This window comes from Rhinolophus ferrumequinum, chromosome 12 (genome assembly GCF_004115265.2).
Source record: "Rhinolophus ferrumequinum isolate MPI-CBG mRhiFer1 chromosome 12, mRhiFer1_v1.p, whole genome shotgun sequence".
Classification (NCBI taxonomy): Eukaryota; Metazoa; Chordata; class Mammalia; order Chiroptera; family Rhinolophidae; genus Rhinolophus; species Rhinolophus ferrumequinum.
This window is the reverse complement of record NC_046295.1, coordinates 47,810,284-47,826,378: the sequence shown is the minus strand read 5'-3', so window position 1 is coordinate 47,826,378 and position 16,095 is coordinate 47,810,284. Positions and strand designations below refer to the sequence as shown.

Sequence of the window (16,095 nt, the reverse complement as noted above, 5' to 3'; positions counted from 1 at the left end):
CCGAGTCTGTTGTGTCAGCCCAACAGAATCACTAGCTGAAGTATCCTGGTATATCTCACCAGTCACCTTCAGAGAGGAGTTTAAACCCAGGAGCTAAGGCTAGTTAGTTGATGAATAAAGAAAATGCCTCATAATTCAAGAATGCCTATGTCCACTCCCTGCTTTTATTCTATATTGACATTTCCACTCCCCCAAACCCCTACCTTCACAAGGGTGCCCTCTTCCTTCTATGCTTGCATCTTCTCTCTTTTCACACAGAGTGTAAAGTGCTCACCCACATGAAAAAATACTCCACTAGAAAGTTTAAAAATGTGCCCACATAAATCTTTTCTTTTGAAATGTGAATTAAGAGTGTCTCTCATTGGAGTACAATATACTACAAAGTCAATCTGCCTGTCTTCTCCAGAGTTCTGGAGACACAAATGGTTTTATGTCCATCAGAAATCCCCATCCTTGGGGTGAGGGGGTGAACCTGCTCTTCCTCCCAAGAACAAGGAGAGAGGAAGCAAAGAAAGAGGACACTTATTGTCAAGGTTCTCCGGTCAGCTAGCGAGCCGGCACCAGGAGCAGCTGCCTCTGTCCAACTGCCAGCAGCGCAGCCCAGAGCGGGGTTATGCTCCAAAGAACAAGATGAGTTTTATGAACCATACTTATGATTGGGGCCAAAAGCCAAAAAGGAGGAGGAAGGGGGGAAAAAAATCAACAATCCTCTTACTGTTTGATTATAGGACTTTGCAAAGGAGCTAATTAGCACCTCTGCAAAGTCCTTGGAAAACACAAATCCTGTTTTTTCTCACAGTCTCTGTGTTCTCAGGGGTCAGGCAGGACTTAAAGCACCAAAAAAATAAACTCAGTGACCAGTTGCAAGGGCTCTGGAGAGTCATCATGAGATGATAAATATGCACAGCATAGAGGGAAGAGTGATGAAAGTGAGAGACGGGAGCCAATCTGCATTTCCTTAAAACCCAAGTGAAGTAGGCTGCTCTTGTGCACATTTTGATGCTCTTGGGGAAACTCACAGAGATAATCAGTACATCCCAGAGATAGAGAGAAACAACTTCTGATACACATTTCTTTCCCAACTCACTGTCACCCACTGTGTTGATATTCCAGGTAAGAGCACAATTTGCATGTGGTCAATCAGGGGACAGGAAGCCAACTGCCCCAAGTCCTCAGTCATAAACAGAGGTTGGTACTAAGGTCTGGAAAGGCAAACACTTGACTTCATTCCCTCTTCCCTCTCTGCCATTCTCAAAAGCCAACTATTTAACTGAATTTCACATTTTGGTGATTAGGAGCCCCTTTCATCACATGAATATATGAAGCTTACTGACATTTCATGACTTCTTTGTAAGTGAATCCTTGCCTGCCTTCATTCTTCCTTACTATGTAAATATGCCTACCCACATCAATAGAGATTTTGCAGTTTGTCCAATGATAGGACTTCCAGACTATTGGCTTTTAAAGAAACTATATAGGATATGCCCATCTCTTTGGTTTCTTCTTTTCAAATGGTACTTCTTACAACACAAAAAATGTCATTAAAATTATTCTACCAGATATCACCCTGAAAAAAAATATACAAGGTGGCTTTTGTTTTCATATAAATAGCATGTAACAGGAAAAATAAGAAAAATATGAGTTATAATAAAGAAATAAATACATCTATTACTAAAACGACAATTAGCCATAGCCCACTATACAAAAATCAGAACATCGGGGCTTAAGTGATATGGTACAACAGCCAGTAAAAAGTAGTTGTTGAGTAATTCGGGTCTAAAGTCGGCTATAATGAAAGTACCAGAACTTAATCACTAAGGTCATTAATTACATTTAAGTGATTGCATTAGAGAGCATTTTGCCTTTTTCTTCCATCCAACTTGTCTCTTGTTTATGCTATCAAGGCCTACGCAGACATCAGATTTGTGCAGGCAAACCAACTACAGAGATGGTGCCAAAAAGCATTTAAATGAAATGTGTTAATCAAGTTCCTTGGAGTTTTATCACATTTTTGCCAAATGTTTTTTATCTTAATTCTACAGACTTTCTTTTTAAATTGATTTCATCATTAATGCCACCTATAAAATATGAAGTCACCGTACTGGCTTTACGAAATTAAGGTTTTTCCTAATATCAACAAATTTCCATAAAGAAATCAAGCAATCTGCTCTCAGAAAATGCTGCCTTTTATAACTGGCATGAAAATCAGTTGGGGAACTATTGTCCCCCCAAAAAGAAAGAGGACAAATGTTACCAGAAGGACTGACTCTCAAATTTTAAGGATGGCACAAATTGTATTTCTTATTGGATGAGCACGGCCGGAGTGAGTCCAGAGGTCCTAATTCTGGCACTTTCGATCTGTGGACCCGAGCAAGTCCAACAACTTCCTCGGTGTGATTTTGTGTCCACGCAATGGGAATAAAAAAGATCTTCCCTACCAGTTTTTAGAAAAATCAAGTGAGATAATGCAAGTGAAGAGGCCTATAGGTAAACTGGAGACTCTGAGATGTGTAAGGCATTATCGCAGAGAATTTGCAAAGCACAAAAGGGCCAATAAATGCAGGCAACATTCCACCGGAAGAAGGTCCCATTGGAAACTCGGGGCATGGGGACACCAATCTACGCTGAGGAGGGGGTGATCCTCTGTTTAATGAAGAAACCTCTCAGGAAGGCCACCCCTTACGGACTAAGTGTCATCATGTACCAGGATTTAGCAGCAAACAACCTACGAGCTCCCACTGTCCCTATTCCCATTTGACTTCAGTTGACAAAGCCTCAATATGACTTCAGGGAAAGCATTTGCTATTATTAATAATTGTCTGAACCTTTGGCATGCCCCATGATTTATTTTTCTCCACTTTTATCAATCATGACAGACAGTTTTGGGAACATGAAGGTTCAAAAGAGGTTCTATTGTAGCAGGGAAAGCATTAGTAATTTTTAGCTCCCTAAAAAGGGCACGGCCAAGTCAGTTCCTTTCAATTCCATTGGTTTGATGTCTTTCAGGAAACATCATTATTCCAAGGAAAAGAATCAAGGACGCTGTACCAGAACATAGTTTTCACATCAGACTCCTTGCTCTTGGCCTATTGCTCTGTCCAAGATGGAAATGGCCCAGAAACTCATGAAAAGGGAATAATCAGCTGTTCTAATACCCCTCTGAAGCTATTCAGAAATCAAAGCTAGTGTTTCTAAGTTATTGTCAGAGCTATACCAACTTTTAAAAGGGGGATTTAGAGTTGGAAAAGAAGGAAAATAAACAGAGAGGGAAAATACTGAACAAATTGGGTCGTGGGAAACAAAAGAACCATCCTTTACTTACATGTGCTGTAAGTTGCTGTTTTTCAGAAATGCTTTGTGAGCCACAAATTTTAATCCAGAATCCACAATTGTCCTATGAAAACACATCATTGCATACATGTTAGAACTAACCCATGAATGTCTGCCTAACTATAATAGAGCATAAGGAAAAGTTCTGAAATAAAGTACACAAGTCCTAAGTACTCACAGATTTTTCAGTCCTGTGTAAGCTTCAACATCATCTTCGTTGATGATTTCTAACCTTTTCTGATTTGCAATGTAACTGCAAAACAAAGCAGAAAGTGATAACCAGTGACTCAGAATGTAGGCAGTACATAAAAGAATGGGGAACTTCCATCCAACTTCACCAGGGTGCTCAAAGTGATTCTTCCCCATCCAACTTAATCACACCATTACAAACAAACAAACTATATATATATATATATATATATATATATATATATATATATATATATATATATATATGGCTAGGGGTGTCAGAATGTGATTGAGGAAAAAAAATCCATGATTGATCAAGTTTCACAGTCAATGACAGGTTCGCCAGGTTTCATTTGTTTCTTAATCTTTTGTCAGTTTTTCAACTGACAATTTCAGTTTGCCTCCCTTTTCATGGTGTCTCCCGTGCATAAAGGTGAAAATAACTTGGAAATGCATCCACTGCCTCTCAAAAGTGCTTCACCCTTATGGCGACAGCCACAGGATGCTGGCATCATCACATGCAAGACAAATCACATCTTTGCTCACATTTCAAGAAAAGCAGTCACGCCCTCCTTTTGCCTCCTAAAACACTGAAGCAGATTCCCTTGCTCCTTTCCCTTTCTCTCTCCCTCCCTCCTTCCGCACTTTCTCTTTTCCTAGCCCATCATCCCCTCTTTCTGCTTTTGTCAGTAATTAATACCAGTGTTTCCTTTCAGGAAACACATTCCACAAATCCCACATGACCCTAATAGGAACCTTCCTCTTCCCCCACCCTCCAAACCCTCAAATATGGGAGTAAACTGATGAGTCTGGCTGGACAGAGAGTTCCATTCCCTTGGCCATGATGATTGGCTTAGAGATGTGCATGTGACCTCAACTGGACCAGCGAGAATCTTTCTTAAAATTAAATACATGAATGCTGGGACAAAGAGAGTCTCTCTCCTCCTCTGGGATCATAGCTGAAAGATTACGCAGGCCTTGGGCTTCCATGGGAATTTTTTCTGCCACAAGGAAAGAGATTGTCCAAGACAAAAGTCAGCATACAGAAGAAAGAAAGCTAAAAGATATATAAAGAGACAGAATCCTAAAAATGTTACTTGAGCCTTTGAATCCATTCATTTCTGAGGTTGGATGTCACAGAAGTTTGACCTGATTTTCTGTCACTTAAAACCAAGAAAATCCCTAGTAATACAAACACTCAGCTATTGGAAACGCTTCCATGGACTTTCCTTGTGCTACAGTTATTTGAGAATGTATCTACCCAGTTTTCTTAGATCACAGCCTCTTTGAGGACAACTGGATCCTTCTTTATAGTTCTTAATATGCACCACAGTATTTAGTAAAGCACTTTGCACATGGTAGGTAATCAATGCATAAAGGATGGATGGATGATGGATGGATGGATGGATGGATGAATGATGGATGGATGGATGGATGGATGGATGACGGATGGATGACAGATGGATGGATGGATGGATGGATGGATGGGCAACATTTGAGTTCCAAAAACTATAAGAAGTTGAGCTAGGATGAATTTTCCCTTTCTTTTTCAAAAAATTTAAGATACATGATATATTCTGATTAAGACACTGAAAACAAATATATAACCCTGTTGTTACCAATATGAGTTAAAAAAATTTTTTAAATAACTAATGGGGGAGAAGATACAGCTACCTAACCCCCCCAAAAAATGACAAAGATTAATGTAATCCTTGATATCAATTTTTAGAAAACAATTTTTAGAAATAAAGTAAGTAAATGCTCTGAGGGAACAAAATTACACCAAAGAAAAATAATTTTTAAAGGACCCACATAAACATTGTTCCATTGCATAAAAATGCAACCTGCAAGATAGGAAGACATCTTGCACTCAAAGATCTTGGTTCTCCTAGAGACTCAGGGCCTGGCACCTAATAGACGTGCAGGAAGGATGCATTCCCTTATCTCCTTCTACCACACACAGAAGGAAACATTTTAAGACTCCAACTTAATGCTCCAACAATTTTCAGCATCAAGAGTTTTTACGGAATGTTTCAAAATTATCTCACTTAAATACATTTTCCAAGATTTTCATTCCACTAACATTTTTATTAGAGACCACAGTGACTTCCTTCTTCTAAATGATCTCCCAATAAGAACTGCATTCCAGAGAGCCCTAAATTTTAATGCATTTTTCATGCAACAGCAGCAAAAATGGTAAATAATGTGGGTAGGGTTTCCTCTGGGGTCACAACCAGGACTTCCACAGAAGGCTGTCCACTCCTTACAGCTGATCTAGCATGGTGGCTGTCACTGTTCTGAAAACGTCAGCTCTCTTTACCTGGATCATCACTGTATCTCATGACAGGGGCCTGACACTCAGTGGGTGCTTAATCAATGTCTTTGGCACCAATCATTTATCTTTAACTTTTCTTTTTCTTATTTATGCCCTTTATTTTATTTTTATTTCATTTTTCATCAGATTTTTAAGTTGAAAACTCACCAGTTGTACTCAATAAAATACAATGAGCTAGCATAAATAAAAATGGAAGGCATAGGAGAATGAAAAGCAAAGGTAGAGACACCAACGGAGCTGGAATTAGGTTTAAAAATGCATGGACTTACTAGGAAAAAGCCACAAACTTAATTCTAAGCTTTCTAGTCACCAATGCCCAAGAAAAGAAGGAATGTGGTAAGTGGTAAATTCATAGTGTGCATGAGATGAAAATAAGTCAGACGTTAAGCAAAGCATAACTGTTCTTGGATCTAAGACTAGACAGGAGATTTTGCTGAAAACCACAAAAGAACCATAGGAAATTATGAAAAAATGGTCACTCTTCCACTGTGGAGGCAGGAATGTCCTAGACAAATAATGAATTTTTCACCAGGTCAAAATGGAAACATCAACAGAAGAGCTGGATTAAAAGGTTGGCAAGTGTCCTGCCAGATGCCAAGAATTCCCCTTTATAAGTTGCCATCTGCAGAGATGCCCACAAGATAGCTGCTGGTTATAAATTGGTCATGAACTCTACCCCCTAAGAAACTCTCCTTAGCTACCATCATAGGAGTAGAGAGGACGCCAGTTAAGCTAGTAAGAGACAAGTCACAGAGGGGAAATCAACGGCCAAAAACATATGAGAAGCTGCTTACCCCAAAAGAATCTGAAATGTAGATTAAACAATGACATACAATTCCTCTCCCACTAAAGTGGCAAAATGTTTAAAGTCTGGCAATACAAAACATTTCAAAGGCTGTGAGGAATTTCTCTACACTGTTAGAGGGAGTGTAAATTGGTATAACCACTTTGAAAAGCAGGGTGCCGGTATCCTGGAAAATTATAAATTGGCACGCTTCATGGCCCAGCAATTCCATTTCCCGGTATTCACCCAAGTGAAATTCTCATGCATGCACACAAGGAGACATATACAAGAACATTCATTATATTTATGGTCAGAATCAAAAGTTGGGAACAACCCAAGTGTCCATCAATAAAGAAACTACTCAGCGATAAAAAAAGATGAAATATTGCAATTTGTGACAACATGGATGGATCTTAAGGGTATTACGCTAAGTAGTATAAGTCAGATGGAAAAGACAAAAATCATGATTTCACTCATATGTGGAATATAGAACAAAAAGCAACAAACAAACTAACAAAACAAACAACAGAATGGTGATGGGGAAGACCAGAGGGGAAGGAAGGGGGTTGGGGAGAGGAAGAATTGGGTAAAGGCGATCAAATATATGGTAACAGAAGGAAACTAGATATTGGGTGGTGAGCACGCAATAGAGTACACAGAGTTTACAGAATCATAATGTTTTACACCCGAAACTTGTATAATATTATTAATCAATGTTACCTTAATAATTTTAATATTAAAAAAAGAAACAGAAAAAAATAAGGTGTGTTAAATACATAAGTTGGATTGAACCAGATCTTTATATTTGAGCAGAAAAGAGATCTTCATGCTAAGTGAGAACGAAAAATAAGCCAAATTTCATAGTGTAAATATATACATATAAAAAAATTCATGCAAATTTTTAAAAATACACAGAAAACAACCACACAATGTTCATTATATCAGTTACGTATATCTGTAAAGTATAAAAAGATTGCAAGCAAGGTCACCTTGGAAAGGAAGAATGGGCCTAGGATAAAGAAACTTAAACTGTTAAAGTATTTTATTAAACTACTAAACTATTTCTTTTATTTAAAGAGAACAGACTTGTAATTAAAAAGACAAAAATGTTAAAGTGTCAGTTCTGGATATAAGTACATGAAGTTATTGTTATCTGTATATATTTTTACATTTTAAAAATTTATGCAGAAAGAAAGAAGGAAGTGAGGGAGGGAGAAGACGGGAAGGAAGGAAGGAGGGAAGAAGGGAGGCAGTGAAAGAGACAAAGAAAGCCATACGAGTGAAGTGACTTCAGGGAAGCCGGACTGCAGGGCTTGTTACTCAGTGGACAAACACACCTGGGCGCAAGCTGTAGTTCTCTCGACCGCCCAAAAGGCAAAAGTCGAAAAGCCTCTGCTCCCTGCCCCACAGCTTCTGGACAGGAACCAGAAGACTAAGGAGCATGCTGGGCTGCCCCCTACTGGTGGTTTCCATGTGCCTCTAGGAGGAGATCTTGACAACACCAGGCCTTTTGAGCTCTCTCATCTCACTACCACTGCTCTGAAAAGCAGCAGCTGCACAGACCAACCCTGAGTTAGGAAAGAGAGAGGAAGAACCAGTCCAGGGCAGGCAAGTAAAAGATGCACCGACAGGCAATGCAGCAGGCTTTCCCCCCCCAGAAAACCATTTTCCATCACTCCAAAGTGCTGTCAAACTCTCAGGGCTCTTTACTGAGTCAAGCTTTCCTTAATAAAACACACATCCAAGAAGGATTTCATTCCCAAGGAAGCAACGGGAAAGCCCAGAATTTTGGCACAGGCCTTTCTCAAAAGCTTTCTCTCCATAACCCTTAACTATGCCCACTGTTCTGGAAAGGTTAGGCTCCAAGTGTTTTAAGGCACAAGTCATCCCCCCAGTGCCCACGTCCCAATGCTTGATAAGAATCTCATACGAATTCAACAGAGCTTTGTTTCTTCACGGGAAACTAAGCTTCTGCCCCTCTAACCCTCTAACCAGCAGGCGTTGCTTTCGTTCTCTTTTAGGCAAGTCAACAGACTTTGAATAATGACAAGGAGACTTGGTGAATTTGGATTTAATTTGACGCTCCTTAAGAATTTCTCTCATCTCCTTGGACTCTCAGTCCCTCTGGCCCACCCCTCCATCAACAGTGTTTCTGGAATCATTGTTGGCCATCAACCATCCTGTTTTGTTCAGATATGCTTTCCTCTGTTCTCAAATCCATATATGTATGGGACTCTTGCTTAGATCTCATATTATTATGAATATTGTTTTTTACTGTAGTTTTTCACTTTTACTACATTCCAAGACCACTATCTACTGCCCTAAAAGTTGGATCCCATATTCAAAGGCCATCTCAATGAATTTACCTAAATCTATTCTGGAACCCTACAACATCTGAAACATTGCTTGATTTGTACACAACACCAAAAAGGCTTTTTCTAATCAGAACATTTTTATTTCATCAGTTGGCAAGCTTTTTTAAAGCATTTATTGTACTTCTTAGCTTTGTAATTAAAAATTAGAAGAAATGGAGGTGCTCTTTATACCAACAATTGTATTTTTCTATGAACCTATCGACTGCCCGAGTGAACTGTCAGCTCCTCAAATGGAGGGGTCTTATTCATCTCACTGCATCTCCATTTCCTAGCACAGAGCTGATACTCATGGAATACCAGCTGACTTAAGCAGTCAAACAGATCCAGGTATCTTCTATTTGGAGTTTTTATTATCCCACTGGAAAGACCAGACACCTGCACACATGTGCGTGAACAATAAATTCTAAATGAGGACTGTAATAATAGAAAATGACTTCATTCATCCTGTAGAAAACAAGGAAACAAAGTAAAGACAATAACAGAGGAGGAGAGAGAGGTAATTTTGAAAACAAAATTTGACCAATCTAGCAGTGAATTCAGATCATAGGCATACAACATATTCAAACCAACAACTGTACTTATTTATGTTTTTAATATAAAAACTAATTGCCCTTGTAAAACGAGCATTTATTTGCCACTAAACCCCTCAGTAATGTTAAGGCTAGAAATGGCCTCCAAGAATCTTCAGATCCATAGTTCTTGACCTTGAAGGAGGTGAGGCTCTCTGGGGACAGTGCTACTGCCAACAGTATTTGATGAGCAGAAAAGAGACAGTTCCAAGCAGAGATACCAGCACCTGGACAGCAAGTGCACAGTGGAAGGAATGACAAGATATGATTGGGCAGGTCACTGGAAGCTTCAATGAAGGTCAGGCCTTGTAGCAAGATCAGAAAGTCAACAGATAAAGATTCTGAATATAAGCAAAGTCCATACTATCTGCCATTTTATTTTATATTGTTACCAAATCTTCTCCAGTCTCAACTTGACATCTAGAACCTTCACTAAGACACTTTCTTGAGGGTGAAGAATTTCCTCTCTTCAGGCTTAACAAAAAGCTTCTTTTTCGAAAAGAAGAGAGAAGAGGTAATTTTAGGAAAAATTCACGGAAACGTTTTTTGAATTACAGGTTCCTAGAAAGGGTACTCATTCCATGTTAAAAGATCTCACATTGGCTTTAAAAACCTATCAAAAAATTCCTCCAGGTAATCTGCCCAAGTAACAAAGAGTGGTTTCTAATGCATCTTTTCTTCGCGTGTATTAGCTTAACCGCAGTATTGCTCTAAAATAGAATTTCCCTTTAGCTTATACTGAACTGTACTTCGGCAATGCATCAGAAATAAATGGAAACATCAGTGAATATTCCTAATGGCCACTCTTCAAAATAGAATCACTTCCCACTACCCTGCCCACCCCTGACCCCTACCACCAAATAAATAAATAAGCTAATATAATAAAAGTAGACAGAACTCAAATACCACAAGAGACTGTGATTTGTGCCTAGGCTTACAGCCATGGACTGAGGCATTTCAACTCTGATAGGGTCCTCTCTATCATAAAATTCCCATCATAGAGAATATAATAGTCCGTTTTTTAAAAAATTACCCTTGTTCCCTAAGTTCACAACTAGGAAGCTTCAGTTTCTCAACAAAATGCTGAGAAGGAGATTTGAAAGTCAATCCATGATGGGTTAAAGCTGGACTCAAAATAGGAACTTCTCAATATATTGCTCCATTCTTAAAAGAGGGTACAACCCCAACTGTGAAGACATGAATATAGAGAATACCAAACAAACATGCTCAAAACCTGAATTTGAACTGCCTGCTAGCACATGCTGGTTATCATCAGCACTTCCACCTTCTTTTTGGCCATGGTCATTGGAGGTAGCACTGGCAACTCCCTTTTATGGAGTGCTAATTGTGTGCCAGGCACTGGGGTACCCAGGGATTGTCTCTGTTAACACAATACTACCAGGAGAGCGCTTTGATTGTTTCCACTTTTCAAAAGAGAAAACTGAGTCCCAGTCATGTCAGGTCACTTTCCCAAAGTCACATAGCTGCCAGAACAGGATTGGAACCCAGATCTACCTGCCTCTGATTTCTGAGCACATCGACACTGCACCACACCACTAGGACTGTGGACTTGTAAGTCCTGCACCTTCAATAGGGAACACCTTCTAAAATCTATGCAAAATGGACCTTCACAAATAATCACTGCCTAAAAACAACAGTCAATGAAAAGGAATGAGGACATTTTACAGAATGCTCTCATATGTTATATCTACAGAGAGCTATAATAGGAGATAAATGAAGAATCTTCTTCAGATTTTCTACAATGCCAAGCTCCGAGAACTGCAGTTTCCTAGAATAGCCAAATACCCTGGGAATTTAAGAATTCAAGTGCCTGGAAAAGAATAAGTGGTGAAGTGTGAGGGATAAACACACTCCACTAGCATCACCTCTTAATAGCTACGTGACCTGGGGTAAGCCCCTATGCCTCAGTTTCCTTGTCTATAAAATGGGGTAACAATGGTAACTGCCTCATGGGGTGGCTGGAAAAATTAGAAAACTGCTCTAGCACAAATGAGGACTTCAGGTAATGCTAATAATTATTAATAATGATCAGAAGAGCAAGGTTCGAGGGCTGATTTAGTCACTAACTACATAGTAAGCTTAATCTCAGCCTGCCTCCAGTGCCCACATCTGTGAGAGGAAATATGAACTTGATAACGTCTCAGTTTCCTTCAGTACACAAATTATAAGAAAACTTCAGCAAAATATTATGAAGGAAAAAATTGTACTCCGGGTTTCTCTCTGAGTGTTTATATAGCTTTTTCTTATCCACCTCTATCAACAAGGTGGTTCCCAAAAAGAAACCCTACAATTCATGACCAGAAAAATTAATTCTGAAAAAATACCTTAAAGTTGGCTTTCTACATAAAATACCACAGTCTCCAGTAGGAAAGTGTAAGTTTCATTTGACTTAAATTAAATAATAACCTCCCATGCAGACTTAGAATTGGACCCCAGCCTACAAATAATGTGACATGTAAACCTTACTAAACTGGTTGACCAGAAGTCATAGCGACAGCATATAGCCCAGATCTAGACAATACAGGGTCCTTTATTTTTCTATATTTTCTTATTAGCCACTAACTACAAAATGGGAATATTTCACATTTCAGAAACCTAAATTCCCATATTCTCTTAAAAAAAAAACAGAAGGTCTCTGCCAGACGTGACTAGCTTTTCTTCCTGGCAACAGTCAGGGGGAGCTGACTGACATTGTCCCTGGGGGTTTGGGGCACATTTCCAGTTGGTCACATTCCCGACCAACCTCAGCTATTTCACTGGCCCACAGAAGGATTTCATGACACCTGGCGTAATTCTTGATTGTAATTTCCTCTGAGACTTCCATGTTCCAACTATTCTCCTACATTGAAATGTCATCTCCAAGCACAGAGATTCCTAAAATAAGTTTCATCCAATAAAGTGACACACAGACCACAATAAAAATATCTCACTTTTTAAAAGAAGCTACTTCTACCTGTTCCAGAACCTTTAGAAACTTCCTCTGTTGTTAAAAACTAACTAAAACGGACACAGACATAGCCAAGTGTAATTTTATACTTGGTACAGTGGTAAATAAGTCCCTAGGAGGAGAAACAAATGTGTTCTTTCCTGACCCCCTACCCCCAAAAATGTTTTCCTTCCAATTACTTGACTTAATATCAGTATATATTTCACATTAGTTCTCAGATCTTTCGATAGGTTACAATAACCAGCCATAGCAAATGAGAAGACAAGCAACAAAACATGTACCATGACACCATTGGACCATATTAGATAAAGAATCCCAGGAGAGAAATGGTCCTGATACCAAACTATTGTCAAGAAGGAAGCTTAAGCTATGTTTAAGCCAAAATTTTTATTTTGGGCAGATGTCCTCTAACATCGGTGAATATAAAACCATCGCAAACATGTATCAGCTCACTGTGTGACTTGGGTTGCACTTTGCAGCTAATTCATCCTGGCAAGCCTATGAGGGGCCATCCCTCTCAGGGTTGGGGGCACCCTGGGAGCTTGAAGGAGTGTCTCCTCTCCTCTGGCTGGGAAGCCGGCTGGTCACACCTGCCCCTAACAGCTTCTCGATTAAAATCCTCTCTGCTGTGCCCTGTGGGTGGTACCCTGCGGTCTCAGTTGAGCATCTGTCCATGTTCTGGTGCAGTCAAACGGCTGCTTGCTCTGCAAGCCTGGATCTGCCCGCTGCTACCTCCACAGCTCATCTTCATCCACTGATGGGGTGGCTTCCACCTGGATCAGCACACAGGCCAGGCTGCTTGGTCTTTGTAAAAGGATGTCAGCCCCACCATCTGCTTGCCTGGTTTCTAAGGAGAATATATCTGGCCTTAACCAGCAACCGAGATTAAAATTTTCCAGGCTCTGGTCAAAGGAGACAACTTGAAATCCTGCACAGCCCAGCTTTTAGCAAAGCCTGACTCTGCGAATGGTGTGTGGGGATGGGAAACAAAGACCCTGCGTTGGATCCATTTTATAAGTACAGCACTGGGAGATTATATTTTAGACCCTTTTAGCCTCCTTGCAGAACTGATATCCTTGTCACTTCCCCCAACTTTCACTGGCCTTCTCAATAAGAAGAAATGAAATCTACTTCTGCATTTTTCATAAAAGCTGTGAATTACATCACTCATTGTCCCTGCAAAGAAATTCCTTTCAGAGCACAGTGCCATGTTCCTGTGGAATTAGTAGGCATTCTTCTTCCTAATAATGAGGTTCTCTTTTCACTGCCAGGAAGTTGAGAACAACTGTTGTGCTCAGTTACAGCAACTGTGTCAACCGTTAGAGTTAGTTGCAGTTCATGTCTCTCTTTTTTTTTTATTCCTCATTCCCTCCCTCTCATTTTCACCTTATTAACCTTATTGTGTAAAATAATTATCATCAGTTATTCAAATACTGATTAATTGTAACATTTCTAATATTTGTTCAATACAAATTCAGTGGCCATTATGACTAACATGCTGATACTATAGGATTACCTTATAGTTGCTTTCAAAAAATGAGTTAGTACATCATTTCAAGCGTGATTTTTTGGTGTTTCAGCATGAATGGTCATTAGAAAAAAAAAGTGCAATGTTCTTGTGACTCCGATCTATCACGTACATTATCGTTTTAAAAAAAATGTCTTTTCCTCTTACCCTGCTACGTTTCATTTATGACTAGTGAAGACGAACTTCCAGTGATTAGCCCAGGCATTAAGAATTCTAGGAAGCATTCAAATCAGCACTAATCACAGCACGGCGTACTTCTGAACGCTCTTGGCCTCCAGTCAGGCCAAATCATTCCATACGAAGAGAATTTTTGGATCTAATATTTCTGCTCCAACTTCAGGGTAGATCAGGCATGGCACAGAAGAAAATGAGCATCAGGCATAATGTCAAGAAAAGAGAGTGATTCAAGTGGTAAAATTTTAGGATCTCTGTGAAGGTCTGTTTTGATTTTGGCACAATTTTCAGCCAACATTTATAGGCTGTGGGAGTAAGGAGAGCAATAGAATATGAAGAACAATTCCAATTTTATCTTCACTGGTTTCACTTCACATGTTAACCTTCAGTCACTTTTATAGAAGGTTAGAAATTACTTTCTTTGGGGTTAAACTACAAAGAAACTGGTGGCAAGGGATCCCAGTCATAAGTGGTTGTGTAAGGCCACAAACAATAGCAGTTACTTTGCAGAAAGAAAGTGCAAATGAATTTTAAAATCCTGAACGAAGCTCTTATAAAAACTTTTAATTCAAGGTATATCATTGTTTGAAAAGACATACATTTTTGAGAATAATCAAATTCATAGAGACAGAAAGTAGAATGGTGGTTGCCAGAAGCTAGGAATGGAAATGGAGTGTTGTTTACTGAATATGGTTTCAGTTTTGCAATATCAAAAGACTTCTGGAGATGGATGCTGGTGTTGGTTGCACAACTTCAATATACTTAATGTCACTGAACTGTGCATTTAAAAATGGTTAAGATGTGTATTTACCATAATTTAATAAAAAGAAAAAAATCCATGTACTTTTTAAAGGCTTTGCGGGTAAAGGATGAGAAAGACAGTGACTAGAGAAAATGGAGTGCAAACTGACTGAGAGCCTCCAGAGTCCAGGGGCACTGTTGTAAAAAGCCTAATAAATGAAATGGACCAGGACTATCGAACAAAACAAAGTTGCAGAACAAAGACCACAACCTGAATCATAGTGGCTAAATCTGACCCATGGCTGCTCAGCACACAACTGGTCAATATCCCAATCCGCCCAGCACGCAGGTCCCACAAGATGAGAGAAATAAGCAAACAAAGGAAAGGGCACACCATGGCAGCAGTAAAGGGAACCAACACATTTGTACATCTGTCCCCTTAACCCCTGCGCCTGTCCAGTGCCATACTCAATACAGATTCTTTTGCTTTTCGGTCCTCCCCCAGCCCTATAGAGTCCACTCTCCTTCAAAATACAGTGAGGATAGACCCAAAAGATAAACACTGACGGCCAAGCTCTTACTATGTGTTAGGCACTGGTACAAGCATTTCACATGCATCAGCTCATTTTAACCCAATGAGAAAGGTTCTATTATTGTCCACTTTTACAGATGGGGAAAGCAAGACACAGAGAGCTTTAATAACTCATCCAACAGACAAATGTCAGAGTGAAGCTCTTAACCCACCAAATGATCCTGCTTCACAACCTGTATCACTTCCTTATACAAACTCCGTAAGAAAATGAAAAATTCATGTGTAGATCCACCTATGCTCAGCAATTGACATATTCAGTGATTTTTTGATTAGGGAAAAAAATAATGAGGCAAGGAACTTATTAGGCACAGTTTTCAAAATCCTAAGATCTTCCTAGGGTGCCAGTAAAAAAAAAATGAATTCAGCCATAATGAGCTTATCCTTAAAATATCACATTCAGATATAGACCTTTCAGGGGCAATAATAAAATCTTCACAAGGAAAAAAGAAAAATGGAAGCTGGTAGCTGCTGATGTTTAACAATCCCCATTCATTGCTGGGGACAGACCTG

General features: G+C 39.4%; 1 protein-coding gene across 10 annotated transcripts in view; it reads right to left on the bottom strand.

Moving 5' to 3' along the window:
• Positions 1-16,095, bottom strand: part of NTRK2 (neurotrophic receptor tyrosine kinase 2) — a 322,840-nt gene that overhangs the window by 288,880 nt on the left and 17,865 nt on the right. For all 10 annotated transcript variants that reach the window (XR_004424692.1, XM_033123465.1, XM_033123461.1 and 7 more), the window contains 2 exons: positions 3,509-3,583; positions 3,323-3,394 (listed from right to left, as the gene is read on the bottom strand). Coding sequence is in view for 9 of the 10 variants with exons in the window: in XM_033123465.1 (XP_032979356.1) it covers positions 3,323-3,394; positions 3,509-3,583 (147 nt within the window). In the remaining variant the exon portion in view is untranslated. The remainder of the gene's footprint in view (positions 1-3,322; positions 3,395-3,508; positions 3,584-16,095) is intronic.